Below are 16,563 nucleotides of genomic sequence, written 5' to 3'. Positions count from 1 at the left end.
ATGCACATCAACACGATAGATAATGCAGGTACCCTCTATACCTCCGTACTGCGTTTATTGTTTATAGCTGTATTGGTTTAACATTCATGCATGTAAGTATATTGTTGTAACTAGTTTAATTTTTTTTTTCATTTTGATATAATATTTAGTCAATAATCTTGATAATTTTAAAAGATATGATTGTAATTCTACAAAGCATTGTATTTATAACTCAGACGATATTATTTCTATGCATGTTCGGTTGACTGGATACATAAACTGTACCCCAATGTTTTAATTCCTTCTTCAGATAGCGATGCCTTCTGCATGGTAGAAGATAACACATGTCTATTTACAATGGTACCTTATCTATAGATTGTTCTTATAATGTCATGTACTCTGATTTAAGTCTGATATAAGTTGTATAACTTTAAGAAATTATATGGTTCTCTGATCCTCAGTCTCAAAGTCTTTTTTTCATCCTAAAAATGTTCTTTAGCCTTCTAACGTTATAAACGAAATAAAATAGATGTTATCCATGCATTTTACGAAGTCATTGCATTTTCGGCCATGATGAATAAAATAGAAAAAATAACATAGACTAGTTGAAACCAAATTAAAAAAAAAAGGTTGTAATAGATAGTGCAACGGTGGCTCGAACCCCTTTATCTCTAGGTAGTAGGTCTCCGTGGAGCCACTAAGCCAAGCAGTTCGTTAAATGGCATAGTGTAATATTTTAACACTTCAAGATTAATTAAATTTGTTTATTTAAAAGGCAGATTTATGGTACGGATAAAAAGAAATCCGGATAATGAATATTGATTTGTACTGAGTTTTGACGGGTTACCTTATGGTAGGATACATTTTTTATATCAATAAAAAAAATGAGTACAGCTCCATTCCATTAGATTTGTTGTCAAATCTTAGACGACAGACGACAAAAGGGGAAACGTCTCAATGATATAGGCTTAGAAACATTGAATATTTTATATTCTGCGTATGCCTTAACATTTTCTATTCTATTTCTGATGAAGACCTTATCTACGTCAACGTCCAAAGATAACAAAATGGAAGTATCAACGACTGTTTTAATCTCAAGTTTTCTTCTGCAGTCCAAAAATCACCGCAACGGAAAGATTGGAAAATCATACAAACTAAAACTATGACGGAGGACGTTTCCGTTTCCGGGATACCGACCCATAAAAACAACCTGACGGAAGCAGAGAGGATTCTGGTCATTGCTCTTCTGTCCGCACTCAGCATCCTTATTATTTGTCTCATCATTCTGATCACACTTGTATGCAGAAGGAATATGAAACCTTTGTAAGATATCTATATTTGTTTAGCAGATGTGGTGCATGAATGTTTGTGTTTTTGTCGGCATTGAGTCCAGAAATGCACTAGATACATGCAATGGTACTCAAAACTTACCTGCAATTGAAGTGTTTTAAGACCTTTATATGTTTACATTAATCATAATCTTTTAAGTTGAATTCATACTCCACCTGTACAAAGAAATGACTATTTTTTAAATATTGCGACCAGAAGAAGCAATATTTATTCTTCAAAATGTTTGTTCCAATACAATAATCAGAAACCAATGCATCAAATTCAATAACTTACTTTATTTTTAGTCTGATTCTATTAAGTTTAATATTCTATTGATTTATATTTCAGAAAGAGTTCTTATCTCAGATCCAATTCCAGGTATTGGCATTAAATCAAATTGATTTTTCAAAATAAATTAATGATAAAAGATTTACCTTTAAAATTTTATCAAGAAATTTTGACGTGACGTAATGATGGGAAAAGACATTTTAATTAAAGACTATGGTTAAACTTTCTTTTTCTTTATTAATATTTTAGAATGAACCCAGGAAGCCCCGTTCTCACTGGGAATCATCCTAGACTTTCTGTCTCTCGGTTAAACACACGTTACAGTGACGTAGATTTCCAAAGGAGTCGTGACGTAATAGATAATACAGATATGTCATCAAGCCAAATGTATTTCAAAAACCAGACATTTCGATCGGATAGTGATGACGTCATTGAAAATGGACGGGTTTCCGAAATACTCTATGATACCCCTCGTACGTCTCCAATGGTGCGACCGAAATTCTATTGATGGCTTGTTTGTGACATTTCTCAAAACAGAGATTGTTTTATTTTCATTGATGACTGTGAACTAATTACTCATAAACTGAACCATTTTACATCTTTACATTGCTATTACAACTGGAACTCCAAACAGGTTATGTGAACCCAATATTTAGCGTATATTCAATATATAATGTAGAAACAGAATCTTGTAAATTGCAATTAATAAGTGATAGTAGTTGTATAGCAAAATACAGAATACCGGTAGATTTTCAATAGCTTTTTGACAAAATGTAAGCTTTGACTAGTAAATAAAGCCCTAGCAGCTTTTTGGAAATATAATTAAGCAAGCAGTAACCTTACAAAATACTATTAGCACTGTATGTTGTACAAGAAATTGATACATGTACTATAATGTCATTATTTATTTTTTACAGTCCTGGATAAAGTTCCCCTCGTTTTAAGTTTATACTTGATAAGTTTCTCTTTTGTTTCTTTGGAAATGTCTTTCACATTTTCAAACATTTTCCTATTTGTTCTTAACATCCAGTGCTGGTCAGGTGAACATTCTTTTAAGATACTATGGATTGAAATATTAACAATAAAAGAGAGTGTTAAAGTGATTTTTTGGACAATATGAACGGGTGTGTAGTTCAAAGGAAAACATAAACTACACTTGATTAACCACATGACACCTGCCTGACCACATTGAATACCCTATTGAGCAATTTAGCAATCTATTAAAAACTCGATTATTATTTTGCAATTGACTGTAAATGGCATACTAATAAATCTTTCAGGAAGCAGAGGCATTTATAATTAAAAAAAATAAACACTCTGTCAAATGTACAGCAATTCCGGATGCTATGCATTCAAAAAATTAGTTACCAGATCTATTTAAGGGTTTACAATGCTCTAGTTAGACGTTTCTAGTAGTCAACCAAAATTCAAGTGTCAATCGTCAAGTTGTAAGCGATTTACAGAACTCACAATTTTTTGTTATGTAAAAAAAGCTCATGCCATCTTTTTGAATGTTAATAAGATAGTCGAGGTTTAGACTTTAAATGAATTTCACAAACGGTAGAAACTGTTAATTTTTTAACAAAACAAAGCAGATATTAAATCGGCTTGAAATGTTTTTCCCGATATATTGAACTAATGTTAACAAACATATGACACGAGCCTTGTTTACACAACACAAATTTGTGAATATTGTATCTTGCTTTAAACCCAGCTGCTGACACTAAAATGATAATCATAAGAAATGTACTACTGAAGCATTGTAAGCATTCAAAAAACAAAAGTAATAATATATCATTATATAAAATTTGACCGAAAATGTACCATAGATCTTTAAATCTTCAAAATGAGTTGATTTTTAAACTATAAACTATCTTTCAGTAAAAAAAAAGCAACATATCTTAAACTTTTAAATTTAGATAGTTTTTAGTGTCTTGATGCAGCTGTCTTCCTTTCAATGAGATAAAGATAGTCTAAATTTTAACCATTTAGTGCTTTTGAAAGGTTATTGACACCATAAATAGGTCATTTGTTAACTTAGATCTATATACATATACGACTGAGAGATAATGAAGACAAAATATACTGGTTTCACAACAGAATTGTTATCTTATCGATGCGCCTACAATATAACAATTGCTGTTTCTTTTTGTTTTATGGTTATTATCTTAATCGACGTAATTTAATATGCCCATTTGAATGTGAAGCATTTCTTGTGTATTTTTTTAAGGTAATCGTATCGAATGTTTTTAATTGAACATTTTCAATCTCATGAAAATCAAACCACTTTTAACTATTTTAAGAATAAATTTGTGTGGTTTTAATGATAAATGAAAGAATACTAAAAAAAAACCCAATAAATTGTGGAAATATCTTCTTTATAAGTGTGTTTTGTTTATGAAATGTTCTACATCCCTTTGATTGAGAATCTTTCTTTGATTTGAATTTAAAAGTCAAATCCTTCGATGTCAAAGTTGTAACTCAAAGTTGATTTCGCAAACATGAGAACAATACTAGTATGAGATAATGATAAAAGAGAGCGTTGCTTGATAGCCACCAACGTTTTTATTTTATGAAATGAGATGACCTGAGAAACAGGAATATTTTCCTTCGGGGTGAAGAGTTGTGTGCCCCTGCGTCATCGGGCTGCGACACCACACGCCCTGTCCCGCATCTAATCTTATATTGACTTCAGTGGAACCCACATTGTGTTCACTTCCGCTAGCGTAAGTATAGACCAACCGACTGCCATCCTTAACAATTTCGAGCCAGCAATCCCCAGGCGGAGTGCACATGAAATTTACAGCGAAGTGATAAACACCGCTGACAGGCGCTCGGAAGATTCCTTGATGGAAGTTGTAAGCCCCGCCTTCGTTAAAAATCACACTGTTAAAATCAACGGGTTGATGGGGGGCAAGCGTTTTAGGAGGGCCAGTGGATCCAAGACAAGCCGAGAAAGCCACGGGCTGCTTTCCTACAGAGGTACCATCCACTGAAACATTAGAATATTATAAATTATTACAGGAAAAAAAACTAGGTACTAGTATAGTCATAGTTTTTCCCCTGTTTTAAAGTGATTTCTTAAAAATATCACGAAATAATGAAATGTAACATTTTTTACACAAGAATACCAAACAATTAAGAGTCTATGTACTAGTTCCTTGATTTGACTAATACAATGATGGTTCTTATGTAATAAACAATGTATTTTCACGTATTATTTTATAATTTAAGCAGAAGAAATCAATTCTTCCGTAGTTTGTTTTAAATACAAAACTGTCCACAGACGTCGCCCACGATGGAATTCTCATTGTAACTTGATCATACAATTACATTAAATATATGACTGTTGTTGTAGGTGACGTCTACGAAGACATTTTCCTATTTAAAAAACTATGAGAAAATTTGGTATTTTCATCATTTTTGTTTTGATGATAGAAATATGACAAGACGCGGAAGTCATTTTTCTTTTTTGAAAACAAAATAAAAGTATTTAGCTTGATATTTTATATGAACACATGTTTAAGATGGTATAGGTTTAATTTGATGAGATTTAAAGAACTTTTAAATTTAAGGCATATATTGAAAGAAACTGTACTTTCTGCTTAGCGTTATATGACTGTGGGTATCCATAATGCAATTTTCGTCAATGTTTTTCATGATTGATTTTATTTTCGTGTTTTTCCCTATTTTTGTATGTAAAACTATAGTGAATAAGCGTTTAGATCTACTTTCAAATCACATGCAACACTATATACCTTCACAATTCATTTGCTTGGCATTCATTACAATTCAGAACTACTTAAAGAAAAAACGGTTATTAAACGTCATTTTTTTTACACACTACACCAAGCCACCACACAAAAACCATCAAAAAGGCAAACCTGAACGTACATTTTTGATGTATATAAGTGAGGGCTGAAGTCAGGCTTCTGGATAGGTCCTCCACTTCGTGTTTTAACTCTTCAAACTGAGATTGTTGACCATGCGATGTTACATTGATGGCGTTCACCATTCCTGTAACAAGAAAAACGGCGATTATCCGATGAAGATCCATGATTAGAAGCCCTTGATCTAACTTCTAGAATAACCGTGTGTATGGGCTTATAAATTGTAGTTTGATAAAGAGTGTACTTGATGGTCTCTGTAAGCCATTTCTATCTGACCTTGGAATGATAAGACATAAAATGTGTGTGTTAGAGAGAGAGAGAGAGAGAGAGAGAGAGAGAGAGAGAGAGAGAAGGACTACTCGACGCTATATATACAGTTGTGTACACTAAACAACCATCTACATAAATATCTACATAAATAGAATGAACCCATTTACTTTTTTGAGAAAATCCTAATATGATTGGAGTTTTTATTGAGGCCGTCTAGCAATTACTAAGTACCTTAATGGAAACAAATCTATTTTAATAAAATTATTAACATCTGGAGATTGAAATTACTGCAGAAAGGCCTTAGAAGTTTTATGCTTTCACAATGATTGTAATGCATATGACGATTTTGATCATTTGATGATTTGTCGGAGCACCCATCTATCAATATAATTGCCAAAGCTTGTCTTTGTTTCAAATTGTGTCTATATACATATTATATGATTGTCATAAAATTTATACCATAACACATCTTTTCTTTATTCATTGAATACATTTGCCAAGAATTGTCACTTTCCTCTTTGAAATATACAGTCATCTTAGTTTATGTACGAGCGTCTATATGTTTGCAAAGTACTGTCACTTACTTCTTTGGATTATGCAAGGAATTTTCATCTGAGAAAATAAGGCCCAACACACGCTCAGTTAACATCTATTTACGAACGACGAACGATCAGCAATTGTGTTTATTTTGAAGCCACAGGCAGGGCAAACGTAGAATATCTGCTCATGAGGTTTCCAGTCTTCTCGTGCATACAGTGTTAATTGGCCTTCTTGATAAAGAGAATACAGCAATTGGGGCATTCTTTACTCACACAAACATCTATGAGTCCAACAACAGAAAGTTTGTTTCCCTTTTCATCTGTTTTATGTAGTTTTTTAATCCGCTTTGATTTCAATGGCTACTCACCTTTCTTCCAGACATGAAGATTTTGAATATTGGATTGGTGTTCTAAAAAAAATCTCAACATATTGTTGATAAACAATGAAACAATGAAATATTTGATATGGACTTCACATTTATTATTTGAAATGAGTTGACGATCAGTCTTTATTCAATTTGATTTGGCAATGTTGTGCTTCTGAACGTTTTGAAAGAACATTAATCATGTCTAAATACTTGGTAAAATTGTCTTGAAATTAAAGATAGCAAATTAGGAGGAGATGGTTACGGTGCATTCAAATTCTATATAATAGATGTTTAGTAAGCCAAAATGGCATTGAGAACCCGGTGTTAATGAGACTGGATTGTCAACAGATTATACCAATCAGATACATCTTAAAATCTGGTATTTTGATCAAAAGTAAATACTCAGAAAATAAAAAAAATCCAAACATTTTAGTACTCTTTTTTAGTTTCAAACAAAGCTCTTTATCTCAAGGAGAATAATAAAGTCAAAGATTGCCACGACTATCCATATATCTAAAACTCAAAAGGAGGAGTCGATATGATATTTTTTTTTTAAATTTATTTTGTTGAATAGTACACACTGACCTTGCTGCAATAATGTAGCCCTCACCGATTTTTTTATATCTGATGTTTACTGGAGAGGGCTACAATTCCACAGGATCTCCGTAATGGTGCAAAATTAATTTTATGTAATATTGTTGATCTGTCTAGGATTGATAGAAAAATATAAAACTTGGTTGTGTGTATGTACTGCCATTTATTTTTGCTAATAAGAAAAATTAGGCAATAAGGGGAGGTCTTCAAACAGTCATAATATCCATTACCAGACATTGAATGTAAGTTATAAAAGGTGAGCAAATGACCTCCCCCATATTAAACAAAGATATATACATTATAACATGTACCAAATATACATGCAACAAAAATATTGTTGAACAAAAACAGCATTTCATACATCAACAGCAACAAACATGTGTAATACATTGCAAAATAAATCCCCAACTACACTGGTGATGAAGGGGAAGGAGGGTGGGTTGACTGCGGTGTTTACAAAATTGTTGACAGCTGACAGTTAAAGTGACGTAGTCAAAACATCGCGCGACTAAATGCCGCACTCTGATTGGCTAATGTAGACAAAAAGGAAGATCAGCTAAATACTCAAAAGTACTCAAAAATTAGAATTATAATTATATTATGACTAGACTACTATTTTTGGTACCAGCATAAAAATAACATATCACAATTTACATAAATGCTATTATTTACAATAATGCTGTATTTTAATGCGGCTGACTTCGGTCTGAAAAGATCGATTTTATATTTGACTTCCTTTAGATAAAATGATTTTTTAATTCAGGTTGAACAAATTAACCGTATATAAATCAAAACCAGGTAAAACACATCAGCATGTTTACCAGTCGTCTTTTTCAGCAGCCATGACAGTTCTCGCGTGATTTTATGGGATGTACGCTTGGGGTTTTGATGGGCTTGATAACGTGAATGTCAGTGTAAATAATCGATCTTACCTCGTTATTTCACTAAAACATCATATAAGGAAATGGTATATAATGGAAAATTCATATTTACCGCGTTAATTATGTTTAAAATAGGGGAATTCCTATATTCATGCAGTTCAAGATCTGCTCCTGAATTCTCATTGGCTGTCCCAAAATAAAACCGGTCAAGGTCAGTAAACATGGCGGACAAATTCAACTTTCGTTGTTAACATACACGAAAAACAACCGATATACGGACTTTACTTGATATTTTTGGATGAATTTATGCCATAGACATCTACAACGTTTGAGTTCTGGTCATTTATAAACGATTTGAGACGAAATCGTTGCGGTAGTGAATCACTCCCGCACTTGCACCATTACGGAGATCCTATGGAGTTGTAGCCCTCTCCCAAAAAAAAAAAGTCGGGAGAGGGCTACATTATTGCAGCTAACACTGACCAAATTGTATATCAAATTTGTTTTCTATTTATACAGATACAAAATGTAGTTTAGATCTGTAAATTGAAAAACAAGTGTTTTTTTGTTTCTGAGTATTCGCTGAAAAACTTTAAACTGTCAAAAAATACAATCTCTAAAAATAACTTTCGTCTTCAAAAAACAGGATATCATTATTACTAAAATTTTACCTATCCGTTAATGCTTAAATTGATATATGATAACAATTACATAAGTAAATTGGCTTATTAAACCCTATTTATATAATCATTTATTTAATATTTGTCTTTTTGAATTCATTGTTCATTGTAAACCAAAAATGTAACCTTACTCGTGGAAACATTGTTATCTATGTGGCTATTAATCTTTATGATGTTCTAAATCAAACGTTCTAAAACGCAAACCTACTAGTGGAAACATCATTATTATGAAATTATCATTATGACAATTTAATTTATCATGGTGAGTTTGTAATATGAGCTATAGTAAAAAATTGTTGTGTTAATATATAGAACCACAAAATGTTAATATACAAAATAAAAGTACTTCACATTTTCTTACATGAGGCATGTCAAGGTAGGTAACTATGTATTAATCGCAATGAGAAAGCAATAAGTACGTTCTATTAAAATAAATTTGACTTTAGCTTGGCAAAAAACCGAGCTTACCTCTTCTTTATAAATCACGAACATATTTAAGGTCTTTCGATTGTCGCATGACGTCATCGTGAGCATTCTGGAATATTTTACCGTTATCGTTTATAATATAAGTGTTGTATGATGCATGGTTTTGCCAATATTTCTTGATTTATACTTGTGTTTAACACATTTTAAGCTATGTAAAGTGAAATGGCACTAATGTTTAGCAATTTATAGAGAGTAGGTTGAGTTTAAATCGCTGAATTTAATGGAAAACTGATAAAACCGTACATAGGCAAACTCGACAGAGACTACAATTCATAATTTTTTACCTGGCAAGGTAAACATTTCTTTGCAGATTTCAATAAGATATATAATGAATTATAAATGTACCAATTTTTAGTGAGTTTGAACCATTATTTCAAAAGTTATAGACATTTTATGTTGCTAAACTGTACTTATTCATGGTCAAAAAATTGTATCAAAATGCACTGTAAATGTAATAGCTTTCATACTGGCAAGTTTAAATGGCCTTAAAATGTTAAAATAAATAAAATAAAGGATTGTGATTAAGTTCTTTAAAATATTGCTTTATTATATCGAAATCAGTAAAAATAAATGTGATGTTTGATTGGAGAGGAGTCGTTGTTATAATTGCCCTAATAGTGTACCTGTGTTATCTCCTACAGCATGAACAAAATATTTGCAACATACCAATATTTAAGTTCAATTTGAATGTTTACATATTAATCTTCACATTTAAACAAAAATTACATGGACTAAACCATAAAAACATCAAGGGTGGGGAAACCTTAAACGAATACTCAGGAACGCTCTTTGCATATTGCCAAGCGTTTTATTTATATTTACGTTAAACTTCTGTCACACATTTTTTGACCACTGCATTATATCTTCATTGAAAGTTAAAGGTATAAAACATATTATGCACATTTTTGAAAGGCAATAAAAAAATATCCTGTGTGGAGATTACATGCCTTCATAAATTTAAACGTACAATGTATACAATTTGTCAACTTCACTTTGTATCAAATTCATTCCCAGACACATCATTGAGCTATAGAATATATTGGAAGAAGTCATATGAAAGTCGTATCGAAATATAAATAAGATATGGATTAAAAATCCCCAGCTGTCTAATGCTGTTTCAGGTTTTCACAATAGTGTATTGGTTTTGAATATGAGGACAAAGGGGTTTTGTATTATTTCCGTCCCGTAACAGCATTTGGATAAGCCTTTTTTAGGTGCTGGATAGCTATTAATCTATATGTTAAAGTGTTCAATGATTTGGCATTTAGTTCAGTTTTCTTAATAGAAACCCGGAGGATTTCTTTTTTTTTATCTTTTGAATATTTTATAATAAAATGATAATTTATCACTATTCTTTCTAAAATAGAAATAATATTAGTCAAATAGAGTACCTAAATGATCATGGGAGATAATTCTCACTTATTTTTAGAACCACGACCAATTTATGAACTACTGACAAGACCCGGGTTAAACAACATATATTTAACACAAAAGACAAGAAAAAATATATTGACTGAAATCTGTATTCGACGAAGAGCTCTGCATAAAGATACAACAAATTATTAATGTTTAGAATTAAATATTTGGATTTTTCTTTGCTAGATGATGGCTTATTGACAAAGATGTCATCTCTTAACTTTTTAAAAGATAGAACTGGTAAGTAATCTGTCGAACATTCCGATTCCTGAAGAAATTTGCTGGATTGGACAGGATTGTGTTTTGTCACTTCGTCTTAAGATAAAGCTCTGCCATTCTGTCAACCAAATAACTGAAATATTAGTAAATAACATGACTATGTTATTCATTCACATTTTCAAACTTTTCAGTTGACATTTATAATTGGTTGAATGGGTAGCAATATTGATTTGTGTTCTTAAACAAGTGTGCTAAGGAGTACTGAATCTTAGGAACCAATCTTATTCAAATATATATATTTTTTAATTTTAGAACAGGGCTCTTTAAGAACTAGTCTTGTCAATCTAGCTAAAAAAATTTGCCCAACCTACAACAAATTCCAACAGCAGTATTTTTGGTATAATTCAATTTAAAGGGAAAGATATCTGTACACCCTTCTCCCTCTCCCAACACCTCTCTAAATAAAAAAAAAACTTTTTATATGAGGTGAGATGAGGGTACAGTTATGAGGATTCTGGATTAGCCGTTCATTACCTGTTATAGATTTGCAATCTCAGATTGCTGACTCTTTGATGTAAAAAAAATTAGTCCTATTGCCATTTCTGTAACAAGTAAAACGACAGTTATCTAATTAAAATACATATTTAGAAGCTCTTGTTCTTACTTATTTGATAAACGTGTGTATTTGGCTTATACATTATTGTAGTTTGATAACGAATGTACTTAATACACTCTCTACGCCATGTATATCTTGCCTTAGAATGATAAGAGTTGAGAGAGAGAGAGGGAAGAAGAGAGAGAATGAATGTACTTAATAGTCCATGTAAGGCATTTCTATCTGACCTTGTCCGGTTAATCAGAGCTGTCCTTGATAATGAAAGGAGAGAGAGAGAGAGAGAGAGAGAGAGAGAGAGAGAGAGATCGGACGGACAGAGGAAAATTGTATTCTGTTATTTATATTAGGAATTAATTAACACATTGCTTATTATTTCATATAAAGTATTGTTTTTTGCATAACGACATGTGTTCTAGTCAACTTGGTTGATTACATTCATACATTGTACACCTTAAAAAATTTTCCTTTCAGATAACAATCTCATTTGCATATTTGAAGAAAGCACATGTATATTCACACGATTGAACTTTGTTACCTAAACACAGATTAATAAACAATTAATACATATAGAATATTTCTTTTTCCATTTGTCTCATCATTCTGATCACACTCCTATGTAGAAACAACATAATGCTTTTGTAAGGTACACATTTATGTTTAACAATGGTGTTGCATGCTGATGTTGTTGTAATCGTTGACAGTATTGAATCCAGGAATGCACTAATAAGCACACACATTGGTATTCAAACCTTATCATTTTGAAGACATGTGTTTACAATAATCATACTCCGTAAGATGATTCACACCACTTACGTAACGCTTTAAGGCATGACTGTTGAAACCGGAAGCCAAAATCATATTCCAGTCTGTTTTATTGGAACATATATTTATATAAAATACTCTTCATACAGAGCTATTCCTCTCAGAGAGATAAATCTATACCTATAAATTACGGCATTTTGCAAATAAACTACAAAATGCCTGCACTAGAGTAACTGCTCACACCTTTGGTATTCCAACAAGTGTAAGATAATGTCCATTAGCTATGTTTGAATTCTAATTTATACGTAATTATTGTAAAATTAATGAAAAATCTACATTGGTTTCGATAAACAAGTCCGAAATAGCAAAATTGAGAGTAAGATGGTAGATACCGTTTGGCGGATCCAAGGCAGTGGGAGTTTGCATCAAAATATATGCCTGCAATGAAATAATATTAAATGATTTAGCAAAGAGAGATTATATTTTCGGGGAACTTATTTAGGGTATGTATAGAATTTAAGATTTGACAAATGTAGAATAAATAAAATGAATCAACTCATTTCGACATTGCATGATTTTAGTGTTGATGAATGAACGCTTGCGAAGCACGATCTCTGGTGAGAAAATTGGAAAAAAACTTACCAGAACGGGGTAACCGAGGACGCCGTATGACAGAACGAGTTCATCATGCTTCGCAGGCAGATACCTTCAATCGGCAATCTATGGTTAATTATTGAAATTTTTTTTATAAATACAACTAATTAATTTGATGCGATTTTTAGTTTTGATGAAAGATCTTTCCAGAACGGGGCGCCCAGGAACGCGGTCAGACTAATTTACCCCACAGTGGAAAGTAAAGGGCGAGTTAAATTTTGGTTTAAAATATGCAAATAAATATGCATACACTACCGTTTTTTTATTCCATGCATTTTTAAACACGACAGATTAGCAGTTAACCTCATACAATAATTTGTAAACAATGAACAGATTATGTTTTACGTCTATTTTAATAAATGATGTGCATGTAGTCATAAAACGGGGAGTTGAGTTTTTGAGGGACGTTTTCTTCAAAACAGTCTTTTATCTTAAATTTGTATGTGAAACAGTGATAAAAACCAGTGAAATTAGAACTTAAAAAAAAAATTAGAACATAAAATTTAGAATAAATACGAACTTAGTGGTTTGAAGTTAAACTTAAAAAAAAAAACATGTATGTATACTCATTTTAGTTTATTTTTTTTTTACTCCTGCTCGCTTCCTCTAAAAATCCAGCAATACAGTTTTTTATTTGAGTTTTAAAGATTATGTCAAGCAGTTAAGAAAATTTGTGGACACAGTATATACATTCATGAACAAAAAAAAAAAGATATGAAATGTGGGTCTACATATCAAGCATTGTATCATTGTGTTGACAGGTCAGTATAGTTTGCTTACTTCTTCATGGTACCTGATACTACCTCTAATTTATGTAAAGGTACGTGTGTGTGCTCCTGTTTTGTATTTTTCCTTTGGACGTTTGATTTTGGAACACTCTTTGTTATCAATACATTTCATTTTAAAGTGGGATATCATCTAGTATAGTTTAAAAATGGCCTCGACCATTCGATAATAATAGGTTGTTGACCCGTAGATCTGATAGCATTAGTCTCTTAACTTCAATGTATAATGTAAGCACGAGATACTAAACTTTAATAATATTGATATCTTATCGATGTGCCTATGGTGTAATAACTGTTGTCTATATAATCTTTAATCTATCACAGATTACTTTTTTCATCATATTTTGTTGATTTTTGTATAAATACACATACCTCTCAGTGACAAACAATCACAATCAATATGTAGCAGAAAATTTAAGAATGCTTTTTTTCACACGTTCTCTGTTTCTACATGTACCCGACGAAATTCACCGGAACAAAAATACATTTTTATGGGTATTGATAATTAGGAAAAAAGAGACATCCATTATCAATTCGGAAGTTTCTTCTCCCAATGTTTCAACCGATATATGTACAAGATTGTGGTTTAAGAGATATTTGTAATAGTCAGAATGCAAACGTTTTGGTAATTGTTTAGTCCTACTTTAAAGAAGATTTTCAAATATGTTTTGCCTATTGGATTCTGAATAACATCCTTTAGTTGTTTTTTCCCTTTGCTGTCACAATGTAACTCTAAGTTGATCTCACTTATATGAGATGGCCCATTTGATGAATGATACGGTTGTAATATCTGCTGGAGAAGTTGTGTGCTGGATGATATTGAAACAGAACAAAACATTTAAGGTTTCTAGATTCGGTTGATTTATCCTTTCATTCATTTGATTAAATTTAAAGAGTTAAATTATACGGTAGGATTTTAAGCTGTCATAAAAGCCTTGCACTCCTTTTCTCTATCAATCAGTGGATCTAAATTTGTCTTTTACAGTTCTTGAACTTTCTTCAGCGAAAACTGCATATGCCAGTTTTAGTGCTGACTTTTCACAGACGTGTCATGAACACTTTGATAAATGTTTAAAGTATTTTGTATATCATTTTGTTGTCTGTATAAAAGAAACGTTTAAGAATCAATAAGCGAGAGGCGTTATATCAACTTGCATGTTACTATGGAAACATCATTGATCGTGGGGGACCACTATTTGTGGCTTTCATGAGTTATCATTGCACACGAATCACTTCCTCATGAACGTATTTACAAGCATTTGTTTAATACTTATCAAAATTATCCCGACCTTGCTACCAACGAAATTACGTCTCCACGAACCAGAAACACTTTGGCTTCCCACGAACGTTGACCCCCACGAATAAAAATGATTCCACAGTATATGTCAATAAACAGAAGAATCATTGCCTGATAGCCAACAATATTTCTTTATTTTATGAAATGATATGACCTGAAAAACAAGAGTATTTTCCTGATGAGTGAAGAGTTATTGTACCAGATACATAAGCATTGCGACACCACACGTCCTGACCCGCCTCTAGTCTTATATTAACTTGTGTGGAACCTACATTGTTACCATTTCCATCAGCGTAGGTATAAACCAATTGATTCCCATCCCTAACTATCTCGATCCAGGATGCTGCAGGTAGACTGCTTAGGAAAGTCACAGCAAAGTGATAATCACTGCTAACAGGTGCCCGGAATGTTCCATGTCGAGGGTCGTAAGCCCCACCATCGTTAAGAAGTACACTGTCAAACTCAACAGGTTGGTGCGGTCCAAGTGTTCTACCAGAAGATCCAAGGCAAGCCGAAAAGGCTACAGATTGTCTCTTGTTCAGAGTACTATTCACTGAAATATTAGATTTTGATCACAAGTAATAATATTGTTTTGAACGGAAGCTATCGCATTTGACTGTAAAATATCAACGCAACAATTAAGATGTCAGTTTTCTTGTTTTTACATCTTTATCTACATCGGTCATTTTAGAGTAAAATGTACAAAAGGAGTAAACAAACTAATAGCTATATACAAAATACAATTTTCTTTTTCTGATTGAAACTGTACCTTGTCTTTTTTTACGTTTAGCATTTATCAAAAAATACATAACCGGTTTTTAGTGAAATAAAAATGTTGGACATTTTTTCTGAAATACCCTGTGCCCCACCCCCCCCCCCCCCCAAAAAAAAAAGAACGAACGAACATGAACATACACATTTGAAACTCAGTCTGCATGTGGTTGAGAGCGGAAGTAAGGTTTCTGACGGACGCAGTTAAGTCGTTCACTTCCTGTTTCAGATTAGCAATCTCAGATTGTTGATTATTCGATGTTAGGTTGAGTGCATTTACCATTCCAGTAACAAGTAAAACGACCGTTATCCAATGAAGATCCATATTGAGAAGCTTTTGATCAAACATCTAAAATGAGCGTGTGTTTTGGAGTACAAATTGTAGGTCGATAAAGACTGTATTGATAGTAAGGTATCTTTATCTGAACTTGAATTGATAAGAGCTATGCCTATTAATGTGATTGGCATATATATATATATATATATATATATATATATATATATTTATAGAGAGAGAGAGAGAGAGAGAGAGAGAGAGCATTACGAAGGTGCCAAAGACACCCCCCCCCCTTTTTAAAATATGATTCGATATAAGACAATGTATTATCTCTCATCTGTAGAGATTTTAACTTTACTTCATTTAATCTAATATAAATCACACAAAAGGCATTTAAAATGTGTAGTGAACACGTAACGTTCATCAGTTTTAGGTAATTTTTCTTGACAAAGTATTTCTTCA

At 32.2% G+C, this 16,563-nt stretch overlaps 3 protein-coding genes across 3 annotated transcripts; 1 reads left to right on the top strand and 2 right to left on the bottom strand.

Moving 5' to 3' along the window:
- LOC128173987 (uncharacterized) lies at positions 1-3,273 on the top strand. Its single transcript, XM_052839638.1, has 4 exons — positions 1-28; positions 1,092-1,302; positions 1,657-1,686; positions 1,846-3,273. Exons 1-4 carry the CDS (start codon positions 1-3, stop codon positions 2,102-2,104), a joined length of 528 nt encoding a protein of 175 aa, XP_052695598.1. The 3' UTR covers positions 2,105-3,273.
- Positions 3,274-4,142: 869 nt separating this feature from the next.
- LOC128171978 (collagen alpha-1(VIII) chain-like) lies at positions 4,143-5,717 on the bottom strand. Its single transcript, XM_052837754.1, has 2 exons — positions 5,491-5,717; positions 4,143-4,588 (listed from the first exon to the last, which is right to left on the bottom strand). The coding sequence occupies exons 1-2, from the start codon at positions 5,651-5,653 to the stop codon at positions 4,167-4,169; spliced, it is 585 nt and encodes a 194-aa protein (XP_052693714.1). The 5' UTR covers positions 5,654-5,717; the 3' UTR covers positions 4,143-4,166.
- Positions 5,718-15,164: 9,447 nt separating this feature from the next.
- LOC128173074 (complement C1q tumor necrosis factor-related protein 5-like) lies at positions 15,165-16,227 on the bottom strand. The gene is made up of 2 exons (XM_052838801.1): positions 15,969-16,227; positions 15,165-15,606 (listed from the first exon to the last, which is right to left on the bottom strand). The coding sequence occupies exons 1-2, from the start codon at positions 16,171-16,173 to the stop codon at positions 15,191-15,193; spliced, it is 621 nt and encodes a 206-aa protein (XP_052694761.1). The 5' UTR covers positions 16,174-16,227; the 3' UTR covers positions 15,165-15,190.
- Positions 16,228-16,563: the final 336 nt, after the last annotated feature.

Source organism: Crassostrea angulata, chromosome 2 (genome assembly GCF_025612915.1).
Source record: "Crassostrea angulata isolate pt1a10 chromosome 2, ASM2561291v2, whole genome shotgun sequence".
NCBI classification, from domain to species: domain Eukaryota; kingdom Metazoa; phylum Mollusca; class Bivalvia; order Ostreida; family Ostreidae; genus Magallana; species Magallana angulata.
This window is presented reverse-complemented; position numbering and strand designations above follow the sequence as displayed.

What these genes read in the sequence shown, in the direction of transcription:
- LOC128171978 (XM_052837754.1), bottom strand. Translation starts at nt 5,653, where the DNA reads ATGGATCTTCATCGGATAATCGCCGTTTTTCTTGTTACAGGAATGGTG. An exon ending in CACTTATATACATCAAAAAT is followed by an intron (nt 4,589 to 5,490) that starts GTACGTTCAGGT and finishes CTAATGTTTCAG; the next exon opens with TGGATGGTACCTCTGTAGGA.
- LOC128173987 (XM_052839638.1), top strand. Translation starts at nt 1, where the DNA reads ATGCACATCAACACGATAGATAATGCAG. An exon ending in AGAAGGAATATGAAACCTTT is followed by an intron (nt 1,303 to 1,656) that starts GTAAGATATCTA and finishes TTTATATTTCAG; the next exon opens with AAAGAGTTCTTATCTCAGAT. An exon ending in TATCTCAGATCCAATTCCAG is followed by an intron (nt 1,687 to 1,845) that starts GTATTGGCATTA and finishes TTAATATTTTAG; the next exon opens with AATGAACCCAGGAAGCCCCG.
- LOC128173074 (XM_052838801.1), bottom strand. Translation starts at nt 16,173, where the DNA reads ATGTTTGATCAAAAGCTTCTCAATATGGATCTTCATTGGATAACGGTC. An exon ending in GCAGACTGAGTTTCAAATGT is followed by an intron (nt 15,607 to 15,968) that starts GTATGTTCATGT and finishes CTAATATTTCAG; the next exon opens with TGAATAGTACTCTGAACAAG.